We start from the raw sequence: 23,029 nt of genomic DNA on the forward strand, positions 1-23,029 counted from the left end.
GAAACATTGTATATTACACTAGAAATTCAAGAGTGTGTGAAATTGAGTTCATAAAATACATTTCATGGGTTATGCAATGTCATAAATATTTGATTTCCCCATTATTGGTCTAAAAAATTGTTGACATCAATGATGTTCACATTTATATAGCTAGGCAAGTAGCAGCAGGGATGGGGATTGGGGTCAGCCCTTGCACATTTTAAAATAAACGAACCTTCATCCTTTCCTATACATTTATATATCTATGTAAACAAATGTTATAGTCAATTAGACCCCCCCCCCCTCCTTTTTGTCTGGTCCCTTCAATTTATTGAGCACTACATGTATATGCCTGATAATGAATTATGAATTACATAGTCTTAATCTGAAGAAAAAAGATTAGTAACAATTTTTAAACTTCTATGTTCAATAAAAGAATGGACATGTATTCTCGTTTAAGACAAGTACTGTACAAAAACGAAACCCCCAGGCATGGTTTTTGTTTTTTTGGAAAGGTTGCAAAAATTTACAACCGAATAAAACAAAACCGCCATCTTACAACTCAATTCAACGCTGTGCCATTATCAAATAATTAATGAAAACAACCATTTCTTGTGTAACTTTTTTATTATTGAATATCAAAGAGGTTATAATAATCAATAACATTACAATAGGAGGCAATGTTTGTCTGACGAAGACAACCATTAATGAAATATTATATCAGTGTTGTAAATCGCGCCCCCTGGCGATGAACAGCAAAAAACAAGATCAGATAACAACGAATTGTATCATTATGATGAATAACAAGGTTGTTAAAAAAGACATGTTTTGCTTTTAAAGACAATGAACATTGGTTTTACAGTGGGATGAATAAATAACTTCATTATTATCTCAATTAATTCCAAGTTAATTAAGATATCGGCAAATTGATTGAATCTTTAATGCTTATTTTTCTCAACGGTGAATACTAATAGGACTTTGTTTTTCTCTCTTTAAAAGTTTTCAATATGTAACGAGCAAAACTTGCTGTTTAATTAAATCATATTTTGATAGATGGTTTAATTAATTCTAATATAAAATGCATCAATAAGCCTTATGTAAATTCTTACATAAGCGATACGAGGTATATTATATAGCGTTTTAAAACTTTGGTTCGAATTCGATGTACAATTAAACAAAATCATTAAAAATATATTTCGTATACTTCTAAGCATTTAAAAATCTATTTATTGCGATGGACATTTTTAAAATCGTTTTCTCTTTTAAAAATAATTCGCATAGCTAAAATAAAATCGAAGTTAAACAGTCCGAATAATAAAAATGTTTCAATCTTAGATTATTCATATCGATTTTAAAAATAATGCTTTTTTAAATTCTGGAATTTTTTAAAATATGAAATACATGTACAAATATTATCGCCTGGAAGACATAATTATGGTTGTTTTGAGAATGACTCTGCATAATAGTTCATATTGCTTATGTTTAAGTATAGCTGTACATCAAGTGAGTTGAATTTGTGAATGAATGATATTTGTAAAACGAAATGCATTAAGAAACCATACACATACATACACAAAACCCATTCCAATCTCTCTCTCTCTCTCTCTCTCTCTCTCTCTCTCTCTCTCTCTCTCTCTCTCTCTCTCATTTAAATGTAGAAATAACATAATAGTTCAGAGAGTCGCAAAGTTCAAAACGATGCAAAATGCTTAGCAGTTTGCACTTGTCAATAAGTATGGTCTTTTTGATTCAAAAGAATGTGAATGACTTTGCAAAATGGTTTTTGTGATAAGTCAACAATAGCACTATTAGCGTAAATATTACTAGTTTTATATCCTTTATTTTTTCGAACAAAAGATACATGTACACTGACTTCGATCTGTGTTCACGTGGCAAACTTTGTCGTTGTGCAGGGAATATACTTGTATTGCAAGGTTCCTATTTCCATCCCCTGTTCACTTCTCCAAAGTAAACCGAAAATAAGAACTTTCTCTCGATTAAACACACATTTTAAGCTTAATATGCACTGGAATTTCCTGCCAGGAATCCGGAAGCACTTTTCCAATCCTAACTTCAGAGTCGATCCCACTGATCTTACAAGAAATTTTTCCGTAAATACGAAAATAAAAAGGGTAACTATTTTATTGATTCTCTTTACATACCGACCATCTTATGGTCTTAGGATCAGAAGTTAGGAATTCACGGTTGTTTTGAGCCACTAAACAGAAATCTCATTCCAAGTTTGTTTGTTGCTATTGTCGGCTAGTCACGCCGTAGTCTCGAACTGCTGTATCCTGTAGGCATCATGCAAGAGTTTGGCAACATTTCCGTTCGGAACGTGTGTGCGTCCGTTCGGAAGGTTTCCATTCGGAAGATGAGTTCTTCCGTTCGGAATCTGCTGGGTGTCACTTATTGTTTTATCGTGACCTTGGTATGTCTGAAGCTGTAGAGGCTGGCCGTTCGGAACACTGTTTAGCTTTGGGCCAGCGGAGAGCTGTCTTTTGAATGCTTGGCTTGTGTGGCCAATGTTGTTGTTGTTAATATGTCCATTCGGAATGTTTCCGTTGGGTGTTCCGTGAGAAGATGGTGAAGTGGGCTGAGACGATCGAGATGGATGCGTTCCGAATAGAACCCCGTGAGAACTCGGATAGATCGGCGTAGGTCTAGCGATTGCGCCGACATTGTCGAAGTGTACGGGGGCGCTGCCCGAACGGTTACCACTGAGGTGTACCGGATGATTGGTCGATGCTGGTTCCGTTTTTTCTCCAAGTTGCAGTCCAGACATCGAATGATGCTGCTGGTGAATGATGTTGGTAGAAGGTGGAGGCTGTCCGGAGGGATGCAGCTGCATCGGACGTCCGTTCGGGATGTTTCCATTAGGCGTCTGCTGCTGTGCTGTTTGAGTTCCGTTGTTGTTGCCATGGTGACCTCCCGCGTGAGATCGGTGGTGCACGCCGCCATTTTGTTGTCCGCTAGGTGGCTGGTATGGAGGAGGCGGGTAGTTTTCGAGGATGTAGGGAGGAATGTTTGGCGTTCTGTGTTCTCGAAGATGATTTGGGTTCATCGAGACACCTCGGACGTTATGCCCGTGCATAGCGAGTTGAGTATTGATGCTTTCGTAGCTCCGTCTGTCCGGAATGACCTCGTAATAGTTCTCCGATCCGCTTGACTGACTGTGACTGTACTGAGAATCCGAGTGCTCCCTGTCAGACAACGAAGGATTAACGTAAAATATATCCTGCGTCATCGTTGCTTGTGATGACGTCACTGAACCCCCCTTCTTTTTCTTGTTCTTTCTCCTTATTCTACCGAGAAAGAACAATACGGCAAACACCGTGGCGGTGATGGTGGACAAACCGCACAAAACACCCAAAACTACCACCACCACCAGATCCGGTTCAGATTTTATGAATTCCGGATAAATCGTTTTCGAAAGCGGATCTGCTTCGCACTTGCCGTAATGTCCTGTGACATTGAAGTAATAGTTCATGTTCAACATGCCTTGGTTCTGAGAAGCGCCACATCGACTGATTGCGAAATACCACGTACGCGGTCCGTTCGAATGCAACGTCCTGTCACCTGTGCATACGACAAGGTTCGTCCCTTCGCTGTCAGGGTATAGAACGCACCCTTTTGTCGCAGTCTTGGTGGACAAGGGAATGATTTGGTAATTGTCTTTAGGAAGCACATCCACGCGTTCTTGACACGACATGGATTCCGTTAGCTGTGAGATTTGATCGTCATAATAAATCAACAAGTTGGCGCAGCATTCTTTCTCTGGATACGTGATCTGGTATTCGACTCGAGCGTCATTCGTTTGGAAGGTTTTCTGCAGCATGTACCCGTACCATTGCAGCCTCGTGTTGACTTGACCTTTGATGACGCACTGCTCCGCGGCGCACAGGGCGATGCAAATCTCGCAGAAAACGAGAACAAAGCGTGAGGTCTCCATTTCCTAACCGGATGCAGAGTTCCTTTCACTTTCAGCAGAATTTTTCAGGCTATGCAACCCACCCACCTCATGAGATCTGTAAAACAAATTATAAAATCATTATAAACGTGTGTACACAAATACTATCTTATTCTTTTTTCGGTCAAAAGAAAAAAAAATTAATACGACTAGATTAGTCGTGAAAAGGGATCATAATTGTGATAAAATCTTTCGGGCCTAATCTATTTTAATCCCTTATTAATTGCGGAGCTTAACGGACGATACAGGTATTTTTTTTTAAAAGAGAAAGGAAAATATGACGACATTTGTTGTTGAGATAGATCTCCGGTAGTTTTATCCGATTACCAGAATTTTTCCCACACAAGTGTAAGGAGCAAAAATAAGAGCTCGGAATAATCCGGAATTACGTGCCTCCATTCTATAGGTGACAGGCCCATGCCGTGTTAAATATGTGACGTAATCCCAAGTTATCTCTTCAGTGGTTCATAAGACATCGCAACGTTTTTTAAATCGCGTAACCCCCAAAATAATAATAACTTCGTTTTCATTCACAATACGGTAAGGCTTAAGAAACTCTCTGACACATCAAAAAGAGCTTAATCTGAGGTTTGATTGAAGGATGTCATAAGCAAATTTTTCTTTCTAAATTTAGGCATTCCGTTGATTCGGTTACTACTTAACATAACCTGTGCTTCTATTCCTACTCACAATTTTCTATATCTGTGAAAAAAGATACTTACTTCTTTTTTTTCAACTTAATATTCAAAAAGTGTCATAAAATTTTGAATTGAAAAGGAAGCACATTTCTAATAATAGGTTTTGGACTGTTTTACATGAACATTAATGTTTCAAATTTTGTAAAGAAATGTAAAAGTAAGAACTACTGTTTTTCGAATGCAGAGTAATTTTCTCAACTGATTCCCCAAACCACTGTCCAAATTTCTAAATATGCGCCCCCCCCCCCTCACCTTTTCAGCTTAATGAATGTACATGCTTAAACGTTCCTATTACTTCTCTCTGTAGATACATACATAGATATTGTCTTGTTCTAGGTCGGTCGTTTGTCAATGCCCGTTAATTACTCGTACTGTGATTGTCAGATAATTAATGACTGTCTATATACATGTACATGTTGCAGTTTAAGCCCCTTAGGAATAAAAATCTTTCGCCGCGATTATCAACATGCTCGTTATTTTATATACATGTATGCACGATCTTGTCTCTATACAATGCCTTTTTCTAAAAACAAAAACAAAAAATATGTAAAATACCGTATCTTTCAGTTCAAAACAAATTAAAATTTCAGAGATTATTTGAAGAAAAAAATAAAGACATACAATATTAATGACATTTTACCTGTCTATATAGAAACAAAAATCCGGTTCACAGTTTATAATGTAAATTAAAAGATGGAAAAGCAAATACAGCTCATGTACCTCCCAAAAAAGACGTCTTCACAGAAAATAACCAACGTCTAGAAAGTTATACAGACATCTTCACCGAATGATGATAATCATAAAACAGGCGAAAAAGAGAGAATAGAAAAAAAAATAGATGTCAATAGGTCACGTGTGACCGATAAGTCAATGGAGTGTGACCAGTCTGGTTCCACATGGCTGAAGGGTCAGTCGAGTCATCGATCCATCACGTGGGTAATTTATGTGGACAGAGTCTGGTTGTCACAGAACAAAACATCCCCCCCCCCTCACAAAAAAAAACATGGGCCAATGAAGACCTCCTGCCATTACGGTGTATGGAGACAATTGACATCAAAACTAATGACCCAGATTGTTGTTTGCATCGTCTTAACATTTTACACGTTTGTCCATTGCGTAATAGGTAATAGAGCGAACAAAACCTTAGGATATACAGAAAACAGGAAATTTTATACTTTGTTATAAAATTTGAATCGATCTCTCTCTTCTCTCTCTCTTTCTCTCTCTCTCCCAGAGCAAAAAACCCTAGAAATATACATTGCCACCATTTGACCACCACCAACTCTCCCCCACCAAAAAAAACCCAACCTGTCCTTAGGAATAACAACATACGGACAAATATGACAGTTTCAGTCTTGCCCGCCGTTAGTTTTTTAACATAATTGTAGACAAAACTTGTTTCACAGCAGTGCATTCGTGACCTCCTACATATCAAGTACAACCAGTGGTTTCATTCAAAAGGGGCAGCGAAGCAGTCATAAGCGCATTACATTGTAAACCCCTTTAAAAAGAAAAATAAGGAATTATAAACTTGGTCGGTAAATTTTGAAAAAAAAAAAATTTGACAGGTCTCATTCAGTGCAAATTTAGAATCCCTCCTATATTTAAGGCATACAAAAGAATCTTGATATATATCTTTCTAATATGATTCTTATAATTTAGCTTTGCAAATAACACGCCGAGATATCGTTTTGACGGTTGTCATTAACTATGTTTAAAGGTTTCTTGAAATAAATAACAATTAATTCGTTACTTATTTACTTGAAGTATAATATTATGTAATTACTAGCTAAAAAACGAGACAAATATATACAGTTTATAGATTAGGGTTTTTAAATTTAATCCATTCGGCAATAATTTATAAATGATAGCGCTTTATGCTCTTAAAATTCGCTTAATCAAATATTTCTTAGTCTTATCTATTAATTCTCCTATTTTGATAATTTGCAATAATATTTCCCCTTTTCTTAATTTCAATTAAAAATTTCAATAATTTCTGAGATTGGATTGAAATTTAGCAAATGGATGTACAAGGATCGAATGGAAATGTTTTAATAGCATTACTTAAAACAATTTTTTTAAAATCTAAAGTAAAAAAATCATCCTAAAATTTCACTATACCGTACGAACTGGTATAATCCGAATATCTCCACAGAATTTGACACTGGCAGTATTTTAAGCCTATCTCATTGTCAGCAGAGAGAGAAGAATATAAATTGGACTCATTGCAGAGAGCACTTTAGGAGGGAAGAAAAAGACGGCAGATAGGAATCGTTACCATAGTAACGCGGATTATTTTTCTAGGCGTTAGGTCACACTCTCCGGGAGAGAGTGAGGCGAGTAGCACTGGACATTTATGGCGGATTGACACACTAGCTTTGGGAGATGAAGGTTTTGCATGACAAACGTAATTAGTTTTTTCTCCTATAAATGTATCTACATGTAATTCTGGGTGAATAATCCTCGGAAAATTACTTTTGATTACAGCTGTAAAGGTTTTGGGGGTTATGTATGTCATTTTTTTGTATTAAACTCATTTTAAGTCTATGTTGAATTATATATTTTTTGCCATTATGTAATTCTACTGATACCAAAATTTCTTTTTTTTTTTAACGTAATGATATTTTAATGAAATTTTCAAGAAATTGGTAACTTCTTTTTCAAAGTTTATACATATAAAGCATAATTTAGATAGCAGTTCATATTATCTAATTTATTGCTTAATTTAACCAAAACAAGGCAATATTTCGTTTAATAAACAAAGAGAGAAAGCGGAAAGGGGCAGAAAAAGATTAATGTTAAAGCTTTCATCCAGAAAGGTGCAAAACGTTTTGTGAAGAGTGAGAAACAACTCAAGCTCATAACGAGCGTTAATGAGTTTGTTGTCGCCTCGGTCAGACCCTACCCCATTCACTGTTTATACCTGATAACACACGGACCTCGGTAAACGGGGTAAAGTGAGAGTGGAACCCAAGCGGTGTTTGTCGTTACATGGGGAGTTTGTTGATATAAGCGGCCCCGCTGAATACACACCGAGTTATATTGTCGTCTGCGTTGTATGTATACTTATAGATAAGAAAATTACATAAAGAAGGGGAGGTTGTAAACCAGCGATGGTTGTTTTAGAAGGGTAATGGAGGGCTTATATCTATGGACCCCCTCCTGTTTAGAAGCAGCATGATACAGAGGAGGGACACGGTGATACCGAGAACCCTTGACCCCCCACAACCCTCTTCTCCTTCCGCCTCTTCCACATCCGGCGATCACCGAAATAAAGAGAGGTACTCGAATAGCTGAACATATATACCCTCAGGATACATGTTGGAGGGGAAAAGAGGTTTCAATTTAAACAAGGAGAAACTCAAGCTATCTCTCTTATCCATCTGTATGCTTCCAAAATGTACATGACTGTATATATTTTCTCTATCACTCTTTGAAACAAAAACAAAAAATTCTGTCATGATGATGATTATGATGATGATAAATTTGATGATAATTATGATGACGACGATGATGATGATTATTATTTATTATAAAACGGATTCATCTGAAGCAATAAACCGACAACGTCCTACTAAATCACAACAACAACTATTAACAAAGAAAAAACACGACCAAAAAAATGGCCATCTATACATGGCGAACCGGTTTGCTATAATCTATCTACATGTACAGAAGAACGACAGAACCGATCTTATTTCTCAAACAGATTCTGTCTTCTTTTCTTCTTGTTATTCTCTCTTAACATCCTCTCATGCATACAAACGAGCTATTATCAAAACCCAAACTTCCCAACAAAAGCCACATTAAAAACAGGGCCCCGCTTAATTGTTATTCAATCTCTGGTCTGAATTCATGCCAGTCTGCATGCATAATTAATTAGTACACATCTATTGTATAAACGACTCTTAATGGTTCTAAAGATTTTATGTGGTTGCTTGTTTTCTTTTTTTTTTGGCCATGGAAGGTTAAAGTTTTCAATCATTTTTTTTTTAAATCTATGATTACAATAATAAAGATTCACAAAATCCTCTCTCTCTCTCTCCCTCTCTCTCTCTCTCTCTCTCTCTCTCTCTCTCTCTCTCAAAGCATTTTTCAAAAGGATGTGTTGTGTCTGAACACAATTTTGCTGACAGGGAACATCGCACGATGAGTGGACCACACAGCTCAGCCTCGATCGACCATTGTACACAGACACGGCATGTTTGCCAGAGCTTGTTAAAACGCTAACAAATCTTAGGAACATTCGAGGAAGAGAAAAATAACATGTTCTCGTTAGGTTTTCTTTTCGTTAACATTTATTCTTTTTTTTTGATTTAGAGAAAAAAGAAAAAAATTCATAAATTTCAATAGATAACATGAAACTGATATTTTTTTTGATTAGGGACGTTTTTTGATTTTGATTATTAAACAACGCCTATCTGTTAATAGAGTAGATCTAAAGAACTTTGACAGTGCGAGTTTTATAAAATGGTCTATTGCGAACTCCTCCAAGTCTACTTTTCATCAATTTAGAATTGAAATATGAGTGAATAAAACGAGCAAGACGATTTCATGGGTCATAAATATAGTTACATATTTTCAAAAAGCCACACCGACCTTGTTATTTCGACAAAATCCACACAGCTCATCAGCAAAAAAATGAAATTGTTGACGTTTTTTGACGAATGCCTTTCCGGTTAAGAACAAACACACGTACAAAGCGGCAAAACAAAAAGAAACCAATTATTCCATAAATACATTCACTTCCTGCATAGAAGATGATAACAGTACATTCCAACGTGAAGAATTAATTTTCGTCCATCTCATAATTCACCATGCTGGTCCTATATGGATGTATAAATTGTATACAAAAGACGGGTCTGACTTCGAGCCGGGGAGAGAGATTGAGAACTCGAGAAAGAGACACAGAGACAAGGCCCAATCTCCCAATCGTGTGTGTGTCATGATTTCACTAATACATCTGCGATAACACTGAATTAATGAGCGCTTCGTTCACCTTTCTCCCGAGCCATTAAAATTCCGTTTGAATCAAGACAGAATTTTTACCTGTATGGAAGGTTTTGACAGCGCAAGGGGTCACAGATACGCTTTACCGATCAGGAGATGGGCGCATACCGAACGAAGCTTTTGTTCGACACTGATCATTTACAAAGACAATTTAACGGTCGTGTGGTATGATAATGCGTATATATTCCTAATGTATCGATTTTTTTAACATCAAATTCTACTTTAATAGTTTCCATATCATGAGCTGTACCTGGTACCTTGCAAATATTTTCACCCCTCTCTTTTCTGTTTGATTTCTCGGCATTACAAAAAAGCCATGCTAAGTGAATGAGATGCTAGGTGATTTTATGGCAAATAAGCGACAGAGTCGGCTATAGAAAACTTCAATTTAATGCTTCATGTCCCATAGGCAAAATATTTAGCGTTCCGCACCAAATGCGTTGATGGTATATAGATATGGTTCCTATACTAAGCACTATACCCCCTTAAAACAACGTGTCAAAGTCGACAGTAATTGTATACCTGGCGAAATCGAGACTCGTGGTAAAAACAAAAACAAGAAGGGGGAAAAAGGGACATGCATACAAAAAAAAAAAAGAAAAAAAAATCCTCGTCTTCCCCAAAAGAAATACAATATTTTGCTGTAATGTTTTAGTAAATGAATTGCATTGGCTGTCTTTGAAAATAACTGGTTTACAAGAACTGTCGAATGGACGTACGGGAAGAAAATCATTTAGAATTCATAACCTTTGTCTGTCAAAAATTACAAATTTATTTCAAAAATCGGTCCAATGAGTAGCAATATGCCATTGTAAAAGATAAATTTAGACGTATTACGTATCATAAATTTCTGTATTTAAATTAATAACGTTCCCATTAAGTCAAAAAATTTCTTAGATATTACCTAAACTATTTAAAACAAAACTATCATTTTGTTAGGGTCTTCCGTTTTCAACGGAAGACCCTCTTGTTATTCTATTGTTTCTTTTTCATTATTATTATTTTTCTTTTTCTTTATTTTTCTGACTTTTTCAAAGCTTAATATCTCAAAAAGTTTTCAACAGATTTACATGAAACTTTCAGGGATTATGAAGCATTATTGTGCCTCAAAGTTTTAAAATTTTCAACTACAACGTCACTTCCGTTTTTACGTTACGTCAATTTTTAAATTTTAAAAAAGTAATTTTGTCCAGGGCGTTTTTCAAAAACGGTTCAAGATAAAGACTTGGAATTTTCTGTGTTGAAGCAATGATCGTTTTTATTTGGACATAAGACTGGAAATTAGTTTCCGTCACTTCCGGTCTAAACTGGAAGTGTTTTAAAATTTTCGAATTTTCGAATTTTTCGTTTTAATTTAGAATGTTTACGAGGTTTGTAGAGTTTGTTATGCTGAACACGAATCTGAAATCCGTTTGAAAATCGGACGATGTATTACAGAGATATCGGGGGTTAAAAATTGATTTTTCCGGAAATTTTGATTCCGCGTCCTTGGTTTAAAAAATAGCGTAATGTTCAAAGTAAAATTAACTCGTACCAAAAATGATCGCTAAGTCGTACTTGAACACATTCGGATTTTTTTGTTAAGTCGTTCTTGAAATCAGAAAGGTTTTTGTTAAGTCGTACGTAAAATCATTCGTATTTTGTTAAGTCGTACCAGGAATAATTCGATTTTTTTCATCTTTTTATTTTAGTTACTCTTGTTATTGGTTTAAGGGCTCTGCTTCATACAGGAACTTCCAGCTTTACTTCCGATATTAACGGAAGACCCACTCGTTGCTTTGCAACGAGCTTTGCTCTAGTTTTATATTATTTTTGTATATTATTTAAAAAATGCAAACAATGCAAGCTCACGTGAAGTAGGCTATTCTTCAAGACAGCCCATTTTCTCTTCCAAAAAATTAAAATGCAAACAAACAAACAAATCTCACCTTTATATCATGACAATGTTAAGGATATCCTCTTCTAATATTTCTCATGGACCTGAAATTATTAAAATAAGAAAATTAGCATAATGCAAAAAGAGTATATACGCTATACAAACACGTTCACAACAACACATGAATTCACAACGATTATTATGAAAAGTCGCACTTCAATCGCCTCGGAAAAATATTTGAAACGATAATTATATAAATGCTGGTGTATATCTGGGGATTTCGTTGAGAGATTCTTTTCATTCATTCATTCATTCATTCAATTCACGAGAGAGAGAGAGAGAGAGAGAGAGAGAGAGAGAGAACATGGAACTATATCACATTTGATATATGATACTAACTGGCTAGAAAACCCTGGACGTATTGATTACAATTGGTAATACAAAATCACAGAGGTGCCATATTAATTAGAACATATCATATTACATACATGTCCAAAAATGCAAAATGGGTTTTAAATCACATGTAGAATATCAACCTACAGTGTGTGACAAAAATAAATTGACATCTAACGCATATAGTTAACGATGTAAGGTACATTCTTAAACTGTTTGCCTTTTACAGTATTACCTGGGGATAATGAAATTACGGTAAGATTTATTTCATTAAAGCGTCTATATATAACTTGTACATGTAGGTTATCTAAATGAAATGGATTTAGTTTTGTTTTAAATTTTGCACGGACATAACAAAATAGATTTTTCACTATAACTGCAGTCAAAGTATATGTCTTATAGGTTAGTCTCTGGTTTCTATATACGGTACATGTGTATGTAACATGTAACAGAAATTTCACGAATCAATTTCAAATATTTAGCATTTATCATACAACTTAGAAGCATCAGAAACGTAACCATGTTTTCTTCCTTTTTTCACAAAGATGTAAAATTACATAAATTAAACAAATAAATCAATACATTTAAAAAAAAAAATTCTTACTTCCTCTAGCAGATATCAAATTTCTCATAAAGATACACACCATCACAAAAATCTAAGGTAACTGGACACTGAAGTTTACAAGACAGAAATGTCACCTTTCACATGTACCTATTAGCATTCTAAACGTGTGCCTATCTTTTGTTTGTACAATAATTTAGCTTCTTGTTTACATGTTGATCGCGGTTAAGTCCCTTGTCAACACAGGCGGGCGGGATAATCCCCGAGGTAATCCGGTGGTTTATTGTTCGCTTAAACACACTATACTCGGAACACTTTTGTTTTCGTTTGGCACTACCGTGTCATCAATAAGTAAAAATAACGGAGAAAAATAAAAGGTTCACTGTTGTTTTGTTATTTCTGTTTCACGATAACCGTTTTAACAGCTTGGAGGTAAATAGAAAATTTCAAAAGGGGAGTTAATTTCACTGGGATCACACACAAACACCCACGATGTCCGTACACAAACATGTGAACAACAGACAAACTAGAGAGAATAGAATGCATGCAGGTGTCAAAAAGTCACTTCTTTAGAAATCCGCGATGAGGTGAAAATTTGGCATGTTGGCTAAAAAAATTATTTTTGTTGGTAATATAATTTTTTTTTGGAAGGGACTTTATTTGCCGTAGTTTCATCTTCACAACGTCAAGGTTTTTGTGATTACGGAACTCCACACAAACAACTTGTGTAGAGTTCCAAAATCACAAAAACCTTGACGTTGTGAAGATGCAGTAGTTTATGTCCCTCAATGGTTAATATACAATCACTGAAACTATTGATTAAAGTAAGTTTATACGGCCATTTTTTTTTAAATCAGTACACAAAGTACATGTATGGATAAATTTTTTATTACACGAATTGATTTGAATCACTGAGTTCTTTAGTCGCTAATTGAGTAAAATTTCAAATATAACGCACGACAAATAAAGAAAGGCCAGGTAGAGAATCCCATGCATGATTGAATAATTATGTAGCGCTTAGTCCAAATTAAATTAATTAGATTCACTCATTATGAAGCAACAACAAATCTTAATTAATGAGGACTATTGTTTCTCCACTTCCAAGAAACTTACACAGAAATAAAGTTGATACATATAGGCTATAGGTATCAGGTCATCTAAGTTATTTTCATATTGATTTATCTTGTTGGAAAAAATATTCAATCTTTTTTTACTTAAGCATTTTTTTAAGCATTAGCATATATGTAGATGCATATACCGTGATTAAATTCCGTTGAATAAACAATGGAGGCGCCTTATGTTATACACGTGTGTGTTTATAATTGTTTATCCTTAATCCCGACCAAATGCAAACATCCATTGACCCCATGCCTTTAGTTCTGATTAAACAAAGAGCAAAGCAAACATCCAATACATGTTGTAATCGAAAATTAATTATGACAGATTCGTTCCTTCTGCGCTAGTGAACATGGCGGAGGATGGAGCAGACGATAGTGTTGACACGTGACTGATAGTTTTACTAATGACCTGAACGGAACAGCTGGGATTCAGATGGTGAAGACACCGTCTGTTAGAGACGAGACTTACTTAATTTCCCATTCTCCCGACTTCACGCCTTTTTAGAGATTCCTTGTTTTTAAAACTGCGTGAAAGTCATTGAGATAATCACAAAACAGATTGTTGTTTTTTAAACTAAAGGACCGAACTGCTCATTACTGACAAAAATATACATGTATTACATATGCAATCTCTTTTTCAGGTACTTTTAGCCATCACGTTAAATTAATTTCAAGTACTTTTCTCTAGTTAATAATCCACCCACTGAAAAGATCCGTAATTTTCAACTGTCGTCAGCGATATCCCTCTCTTTAGACCAATGTTTAACGTATAGAATTCACTACAACTAATATTACACACTTACAACTTGACTGTGTGAGGAAAATATGGCTCGTCGACTATCTCTTAAAAGTTTCAAGTTTAAGATTCAAAAATCTCAAATGCAGCTATGCACACACGAGGTTGTCCAGAGGAAGAAAATCCAAGGTCAAAAGAAAAAAAAAACCGAGGCAGAATCAGAGTACTGCACACCACACGAGCTCATCCGTCACGCTGTTCCGTGGTCCGCGAGTCTAACACAACAGATCCAAAATCCTACATGGTGGTCAACTTACAATTTCGGGGTGGGTGCCTATTTAAACATGAAAAACCCTGGCCTCCAATTGCCATAGTCCACGGAATACGACCATTCATTAAGCTCCATTAAAGAGATGGCCGCCTTTTTCGTGGAGAGAAGATGCCCGGAGGTTATGCGGAACTCTCGACAAAGATTGTTTCTAAATCAATTAGCGTCCAGCACCTTGTTTACTATGCTAAACGCAGTGAATGAGGTGGGCATAAAAGCCGCAAATAGCCACACAATAGGTGTATTTGTTTAGAATTGATTTAGTTAGTCATAAGCTGGACAAAAGTTTGCCCTATTTACCCGATAAATCCCCTTTAATCTTGTCGCGAAGTCCGTGTCAATGTTTGATCTATACACATGTAGCTATTTGGTCGGGATCAATATGTAATAAATTGTAAAACCATTTCGCATTCCGTCTCTTTATTACACACAAGACAGCTGTTATTGAAAAAAAAAAGTTTTATTCTGATTAGTGCAGCGGCGGACTAGCAAAGATGAAAGGAGGGGAAGATTTGCTGTAAATTTATCATCATCCGGTAAATTGAAAGAAAAAACACAATGGCGGGGATTCTGTTGTTTGCAGATAAATATCACTGTAATGTCGCCCATTTGATAGAGTGGTTGTATAATTAAAATAATTGATTAATGTTGCGTTATGTGATTTTCATGTTGAATAATTCAATATCTAAACTTCAATAGTATCATGCTCTTCCAATTTCAATTGTCCTCAAAACAATATTTAGCATGTATAATATGCAGTGTAATGATTCATAAAAGTTCCGAGAAAATAAGATACTTCTAGAGAATGTGCATAACTATGTGTCTGTTTCAAACTGATTATCAAAATAAAGATTTTATAACTCTTACAACAATGTAATATTGAATTTTGCCAATTGCATTTTGCGATGCAAGAACATAAAAGTTTAGGTAAGAAATCTGCTGATGGTTAAAATGTGCTTGTCTGTTTTAGATTGCTTTGTAAAAAAGCATGCATTACCGTATAGATGAATACCGAGCGCATTTTCTCGCGCCTGTCTTGTAGAGGACAAAAATTACGAAGCTGACTAAATGATTGATAAGTTAGGTCCCTTCTTTGGACCCCTTTTTAACATTCTTGAATCCCGATCCCGAGTTTTTTGACAGCGCAAACTAGTCGCCCATCACCAACGTTCCGCATAAATTCACTTTGATTAAATCAACGACATCAGATCTAATTTAAGATAGTCCCGAGTGAGACGAGATCCGCAACCACACGCAAGAGAGACGTGATCTTCGTAACCCCTCGTCGGTTTACCTCGATCTTGACACGACTTCAATACCATTGTAAAAAAACACCACAGGCATCCGAAGGCCATAAATCATTGCTGCTATGAATGGGTGTAGTTTTACAGTATATACCTGTTGACTGGGGTTTACCTGTTGTGGAGTTCGGTTTATTAACCGACACCCGACGATTAAAGATGCATTTTAACGACAGTGAAAACCTAATAATCAACTGTTAAGAATGCACGTTCTACGAACTTTTTCATTAGTGTTTATATAGAATGGGACTGGTGGCAAATTCATTTCGCATTTTTTTAATATTAAGTTTATTTTGACTTAACCACGAAGAAGAAGAAGATTCTGAAAAAATAATCTACTACTCCAACCCCATGCACAAAGCCCTAAAATTAGTGACTAACCCAAATTTCATTAAAACAATAGTTTGGACCTTTTTCAAATCTGGAATTCATTATTTTTTGTTGGGAACAAATATTTCAGACTTTGAAATAAGAGCCGAAGAGTAACACCCTCCCGTAAAAGTAACGTAAAACCTCTCTCTGTACCACGTGACCTATAAATCACGTCAATTACTTCCTACCAAAAAGACATTCGGTACGCAGGTGTCATCTTCTTAAGTTATCAAAGCGTTTTAAAGATCAAGACAACATTAAAACCGCGTGATTCATTTGATCGAGATTTTTACGTCCGAATTTTCTTGCAACTCGGATTTCGGGAAAATGACTCGTATTAGAAATACTGTTAATAATGGTGATTGTCTTACATTACATGTAATTATTATTTTGTAACGTGTTTTGATGAGTGGCCATCGAGCTCGTCAAACTAAAGAAATCATCAGACACCAACTTTACGCGAAAAGCCGGCATTGTCTTTGATATCACTAGCGGTCATAATTAAGAACAGGTGTATGCGATGTGACTTAATTAAAATAAAATAGGGTAGAAAGAGTGATAAAAAAGAGAAGAGAGAGAGAGAGAGAGAGAGAGAGAGAGAGAGAGAGAGAGAGAGAGAGAGAGAGAGAGAGCATAATTCACAATTTATAAATTCATCTAATATTCCCTTTTCTTATTTTTTTAAATAAAATTACGCGATACTAAAACCGAAACTGACAGGACAGCTTTATGCATCTTAATATAAAAAAAAATTACCCATGCATAAAATGCGCTTAAAAGCCTGTATGATACAAAAGCGTCGGTCATTTTTATTATTTATATAATTGACTGCACTCAGATGACCCTGTTTCTCCAGCCAGGTATATCGTTTTATCCTCACATTAATCCGGGTTCCATTTCCACGGTACGGCACATAAAATTTCCGTATTTAATTAACGCTCAGGTTCAGCCGAGTGTCAAATTAAGAATCAGAAGATATCGATTCGATCAGGATTTAGTCAAAGTCATCCCGACACGAATAAGCTGGTCAGCAGGTTGTCTTTGTGTGAACGTAGCCGGATGTGAGCATATAGAAAAAAGGGAGATAAGCCTGTGCGATTGAGGGCATCAAAGCGACATATAGGCTGCACATATATATAATTAATAAAAAAGGAGATTTGGAATATTTATTTTGATGAATTTGGAGTGCTAGGATTATATTTATTGAAAGTTATTTACAAAATGTTATAAAATGCGATTTTTTATTTCAGAAAAATCAATAATTCCTTCAGAAATATGTCAAAAGCAGACTTTAAAGCGAACACAGCGTGATAAAAAAATTCTTGACAAGTGTTTTTATTGATCGGGTCTACACTCAAAGTCAATAAAAATTAATAACAGAAATCACATGTATTTTAAAATATCGACGAAACTCGAAGTGCATTCCTTTGATGCTTGGCTACGTCGCTTTATTAATCATCTCCCGGAGAATTTTTATCCCGGAGCGAGGATCGGGGGGATTTTAAATTTTAACACATTTCATTTTCTTCCGAGAAGTTGTCGCAGTGGTGTTAAACATTATGCTCTAAGAGACTTAATAGTGTTAAGAGTTTTTTTCGTGCACTGTGACCTCCTTTTTCCGAGATAAATCTCGTGTAAATCTCGGGGGGTTCGAGAGCTAGAAAAACATTAGATAATGGAATTTCCTTAAGGAGATAAAATAAGTATATTAACAACTGGTTCCTCAAGTTATGAAGACTATTACGGATTATTTTTATCAGATTAAAAGAAACCTTCTCTGAGAAAACAGAAAGGACCTTTTATCGATTACAAGAGTCTAATGATGTTCTAAACTTGTACGGCTATAGATAAAAGGAGGGGGGGAGGTAAGAAATGAAAATGTGTTATATGTGTGTGCGGAGAGAGAGAGAGAGAGAGAGAGAGAGAGAGAGAGAGAGAGAGAGAGAGAGAGAGAGAGAGAGTATCCTGAAAACTTTGTAAAAGCAATCCCATCGTCTAGATTCACACACATTTGACCCTGGTATTCGCCTTCCAGATCGCAATTTGCTTCTCAACTCGCTTCGGTTACCTGGATGAAAGACTGCCTTTTTATTGTGGTAGGTTTATTTAAACATCTCAGTCCACACCGAACTGAGAAATATTTACTTACCAGCGCAGATCATTACGTAAGGGTGGGAAGCCTCATTTATTTTGTGCATGGACGCCTTTAGTACGATTTGTCACCGGTGGAGTGAAGAAAAGAAAAGCAAAAATCTTGCGACTGAAGTTTTATTTTTGTAACTGAATGGAAATCGTTTTCATCACAGCTACAGAAATAAATGGTCTATTGGTCTTTTTTCCTTTGAGAACACTTTCCTGTATAGTTTTGTGTATATTTGTACTATTAACGTATTCATTATTCATGAATCTTGTACCATTATTATCAAAACTCCTCTTTTGATCGGTAATGATGTTCGTTTTTATGTTTTTATTCCTTTATATCAAGATCAGAATTTAATATTTAAACCTGACAACGATCTAATTCTGCATAAAATTTTCATTAAGATCATCTCAAGATTAGAGAAATATGATCTGCATGCGACCCCAAAAAGGATAGCTTTCCTCTTTCGACCACAAAAAATGGAAGCGGATATGCCGTAAACGGTAATCTTGGCACACAATGTCGTAAAATTTGATACGAATCTTTAACGGCAATTCAAAGCATGGCTGAATATATTTAGTTTTTGATGTATCTTCAGCATTGATCATAAAAATAGGGTTTACACACAGGTGAAACTTGTGTCCATATAATTTCCCCCAGTCGCCGACCTCGGATGACACGTTTATGGTCCTTTTATTACGGAATATTTCAAGTTAAACGACACCCATATCACCAGAAGCTTTTAGTCACCATACAGAGAGAGAGAGAGAGAGAGAGAGAGAGAGAGAGAGAGAGAGAGAGAGAGAGAAAGAGAGAGAGAGAGAGAGAGAGAGAGAGAGAGAGAGAGAGAGAGAGAGAGAGAGAGAGAGAGAGAGAGACTATAATGACAGCGAGAAGAAACAAGTAAGAATGTGTAAACTCTAATGAAATAAAGAAATAGAGAGAAAGAGAGAGTTGAGTGTAACTAGAGGTTCATATTGTTGCTATTGTTTGGTTTCATACAGACAGTAGTATTGCAACGGATAAGTCAGTTTTTGTTGAAAGAACAGCAATTTTGATTTCATAAATTATATTTTGGAAGGAGGAGGAGGAGAGGACTTCTTCTTTTCTTTTTTTGAAAATGAAAAAAAATTTGAAAAAATATTTTTGTTAATGTGCTCGGTAATGCATGTAAGGAAACTTGTAGACACAGTGATAGATGTATCAGTATTGTATTGTAGTCGTTGTATTGACCACGCGGTGGTTTGTACACTGTTTATTTCCTTCCATCAGACATAGCTTACATTCCTTAATCACAACAGCACAAGTTATTTCCTGTTAAAATGAGGTTGTGCTATATTCAGGGCACGACAAGGGAAATCTTACGAAAAAAGTGGGTTTCAAAATAGATAGATAAATAAATAAATAAATAAAAATCCAAAATCCAAAATGAGAAGGAAAAAAATCAAAAATATAATTTTTTTTAAAAAACTGAGTTTAAAAATATCGAAATACAAATTATAAATTTTAGATTTGATCATGCACTTCTTCTTGAAAAGACAGTTGGATCTTGTTCTCAGGTATTTTCTAAACAATTCTCGTTTTTCAGTTTTGAAATTTATCAAGTTATGTAAATACTGAGTTCATGACTGCTCAAATAAGAAGTCATATCCAGAATAAAAAAAGAAGCATTTGAGTTCCTACACAACGAACCCAAAAATTGGCATTCACACCACCTCATATAAATTACCAGAAAGACTTTTTGTTCTTATTTTGAAACTTTTATTTTAAAAGAAAAATTCAAAATCAAAAGTAGGCACGGTTTTTACTATTAAATGTTTCAAAAAGTCTACAGTATTGATTTTTTTTTTGTGTGAATAATTGAAAAAAAGGTCAGAGGTTATCGGCGGGTACACCTAATCACCGATTAATGGGCCATAAGGCCGAGAGTTTAGGCGAGTAATTATCAGGGCTATGCAATAGAAGACCGCTTTCCTTGACGGTCCTATCTGATTACTTTTTCTGTGGGTAGCACCTTGGGTAAACGATTAAGATAAACAGACTGCTGGCTTTGAAGTCGGACTTTGAAAATTAAAGAGGTTCTTTTTTTTACTTTTATTCAGTCCTTTTTTATCTATCGTATGATAAAAAAAAATAAGATAAAAATGTGATTTTGTGATATGGGCTTAGCCTTATAAATTTTTTATTTACAATTTTCAACAGGTTACTATTATCATTTTTTGGTAGTTTTGAAACATATGTTTAATGGGTAAAGTATAGGTATATTTCAGATTCGGCCAATTTATCTTTTTCCATGTACTTAAATTATAAAGAATTTTGTCTCATTTGCTTAAAATTTCATTAAAAATCTTTATTCATTTTTTTTAGAATTAGAGAAAGATAGATTATTTACTGTCAAAGATAAATGAATTTTGAACGTGGTCTTAAAGATTTTGTTGAAGATTTTTGTCTGTTAATTAAAATAAAGAAATCAATATCAGATCAATAAAAATTATAAGAATAAATGTCCGATCAATATATCAATACCTTAAAAGGAAAATAGTTTAAGCAATTGATTGGGTTTTTTTTCAAATTCACTTCATAAAACTAGAAAAAATAGAGAAGTGACGTCTTCCTTCTTTTCTTGGATATCTTGAAAAAGGATTCTCTCTCTCTCTCTCTCTCTCTCTCTCTCTCTCTCTCTCTCTCTCTCTCTCACTCTCTCTCTCTCTCTGCTACACTTTCCCATGACACCGATGGTCCCTAACGCCCTTCAAACACTTTAAAACAACACGAAAACGCTTTACAACACAACTATGACATACAGAAAGCGAGGAGATTAAGACACTCAAAGTTTTAAATCAAACAAAAACATTTCAACAATGCTTTTCATAACTCATAATGCGATCGATATTAGCATGATAGAACAGACCTCCTGAAAAAACCTTAAAGTATGTTAGGGGTAAAATGGAAATCGACATTCCAACGTGATTAGGTAAAAATAAGTACTTGTGGCAGATGGAAAGTGAATTTAAAGTGAATTTAACACGATTAAATCAGCTAGACTAAGTGAAATTATGTTCAAATATTCCAAAAACCTACTCATTTATTCATTTTGCAAAGTGTGAGTTGGCAATTGTAATTTTTAGAAACAAAAAATGATATAAGCATTTACAACATGATAAAATAAAAAATGGTTAAAAGTTTAAATGGAAACATAACAACGTTTGAATATATATTTAATAGGGTGAAGTTTTGATGATTATTTTGTGAATTTTAGAAATATATTAGTAAATAAAACAAATTGATAGGTCAATGGCCATAAACTGATGTGAAAGAAATGAAATTATGGTGTTTTTTAATTTGAATATTTGAGGTACAAATAATAATTTAAAAACTGTCGAAACTCTGGCAAGGATTATTTAAGAATTAAACCAAAAATTGAACTTTTTTTTTACTTCGAAAATACATAAATACATGTACATCCATAAAACATTGAAACAAAAACATCCCAGTAAGAATTCATCTAAAAATATGGGTTTTTTTCACATTCTATATTTTGTTTTTATATTTCTCTTTAGTTTTCATTTTGAAACCGAAAAAAATGGTCTGACAATCTATTTTTTTACTGATGTCGCGTCATTGCAATGGCCTTATAAATTCTTAAAGCCAGACTTTTTTCTTCTTTTTTAAAAGGAATTCCACTTGTCAATGGCTTTATACATTCTTAAAGCCACACTTTTTTTCTTCTTTTGACAAGAATTTTATTAATTTGATTTCTGACAAATATTAGGAACACTTGACAAATTATTTAAAAGGGCCCAAGTATTTGATATCAACACTTTTGAGCTACATACATATGTCGAATATCTCCGTATGCATATGTTTTTAATTAATTCAATAGAAACTGTTTTATTTTTCAATTAATGTATAAACAAATAACACCGGTACGATGTTGGTTTAAAGTGAAAGATAATATATTTTTTAATATATATTTATATAGATACATACAGGTATTCGTACATAATATCTTCTTTATGATCGTGTACTTTATTTACAGTGACATTCTTAGGATCCCATTTATTTGCACCGACATGATAAAAAGAGAGACACATATAACTCAATCTCTCTCTCTCTCTCTCTCTCTTTCTCTCTCTCTTTCAGAGTAAATTCTATACTAATAGACATACTGTACCTGTAAGGTGTTCTAAATCCAGGTGTTATTTTTTTACATCTCCAAACCACCGAGCAGAATAAGTCCCTTCTCTAGTTCTCTATCTAGACGAGATAATTACGTTGTATCTAATCCAAACACATATTGCTCAAAAATCAGTCTCTGTATAGAACTTTTCTTTTCTACTGAAACTCCCCCCAAAAATGTTCGAACAAAATCACCAAAATTCCCTTCCTAGTCAAAGAAACATTTTTTTGTCAACAAATATTGAAAAAAAATGTCTCCTCAAGGACAGACTTCTTTCTCACAAAAAATACAGTCCACCGCCGTCGCGGTGTTTGACGGATTTTAATGAACTACATACAACCTAATGCCGGGCAGACGACACATTCT

General features: G+C 34.9%; 2 protein-coding genes across 6 annotated transcripts in view; both read right to left on the minus strand.

Annotated features, from left to right (window-relative positions):
- The window catches only part of LOC128170549 (COMM domain-containing protein 4-like), a 40,147-nt gene extending 28,011 nt beyond the window's left edge, over window positions 1-12,136 (minus strand). Inside the window, exon 1 of the mRNA XM_052836334.1 lies at window positions 12,129-12,136. Coding sequence (XP_052692294.1) covers window positions 12,129-12,131 — 3 coding nt within the window. The 5' untranslated portion in view covers window positions 12,132-12,136. The remainder of the gene's footprint in view (window positions 1-12,128) is intronic.
- On the minus strand, window positions 588-23,029 carry LOC128170506 (uncharacterized). 5 transcript variants are annotated; one of them, XM_052836283.1, is made up of 3 exons: window positions 22,658-23,029; window positions 11,586-11,637; window positions 588-4,007 (listed from the first exon to the last, which is right to left on the minus strand). In XM_052836283.1, exon 3 carries the CDS (start codon window positions 3,929-3,931, stop codon window positions 2,246-2,248), a length of 1,686 nt encoding a protein of 561 aa, XP_052692243.1. In that variant the 5' UTR covers window positions 3,932-4,007; window positions 11,586-11,637; window positions 22,658-23,029; the 3' UTR covers window positions 588-2,245. The 5 variants fall into 5 exon arrangements, with proteins under 5 accessions (XP_052692243.1, XP_052692244.1, XP_052692245.1 ...); XM_052836284.1 differs by lacking the exon at window positions 22,658-23,029 and adding an exon at window positions 14,410-14,817; XM_052836285.1 differs by lacking the exons at window positions 11,586-11,637; window positions 22,658-23,029 and adding an exon at window positions 9,247-9,723.

Source organism: Crassostrea angulata, chromosome 2, assembly GCF_025612915.1.
Source record: "Crassostrea angulata isolate pt1a10 chromosome 2, ASM2561291v2, whole genome shotgun sequence".
In the NCBI taxonomy this organism is placed as follows: domain Eukaryota; kingdom Metazoa; phylum Mollusca; class Bivalvia; order Ostreida; family Ostreidae; genus Magallana; species Magallana angulata.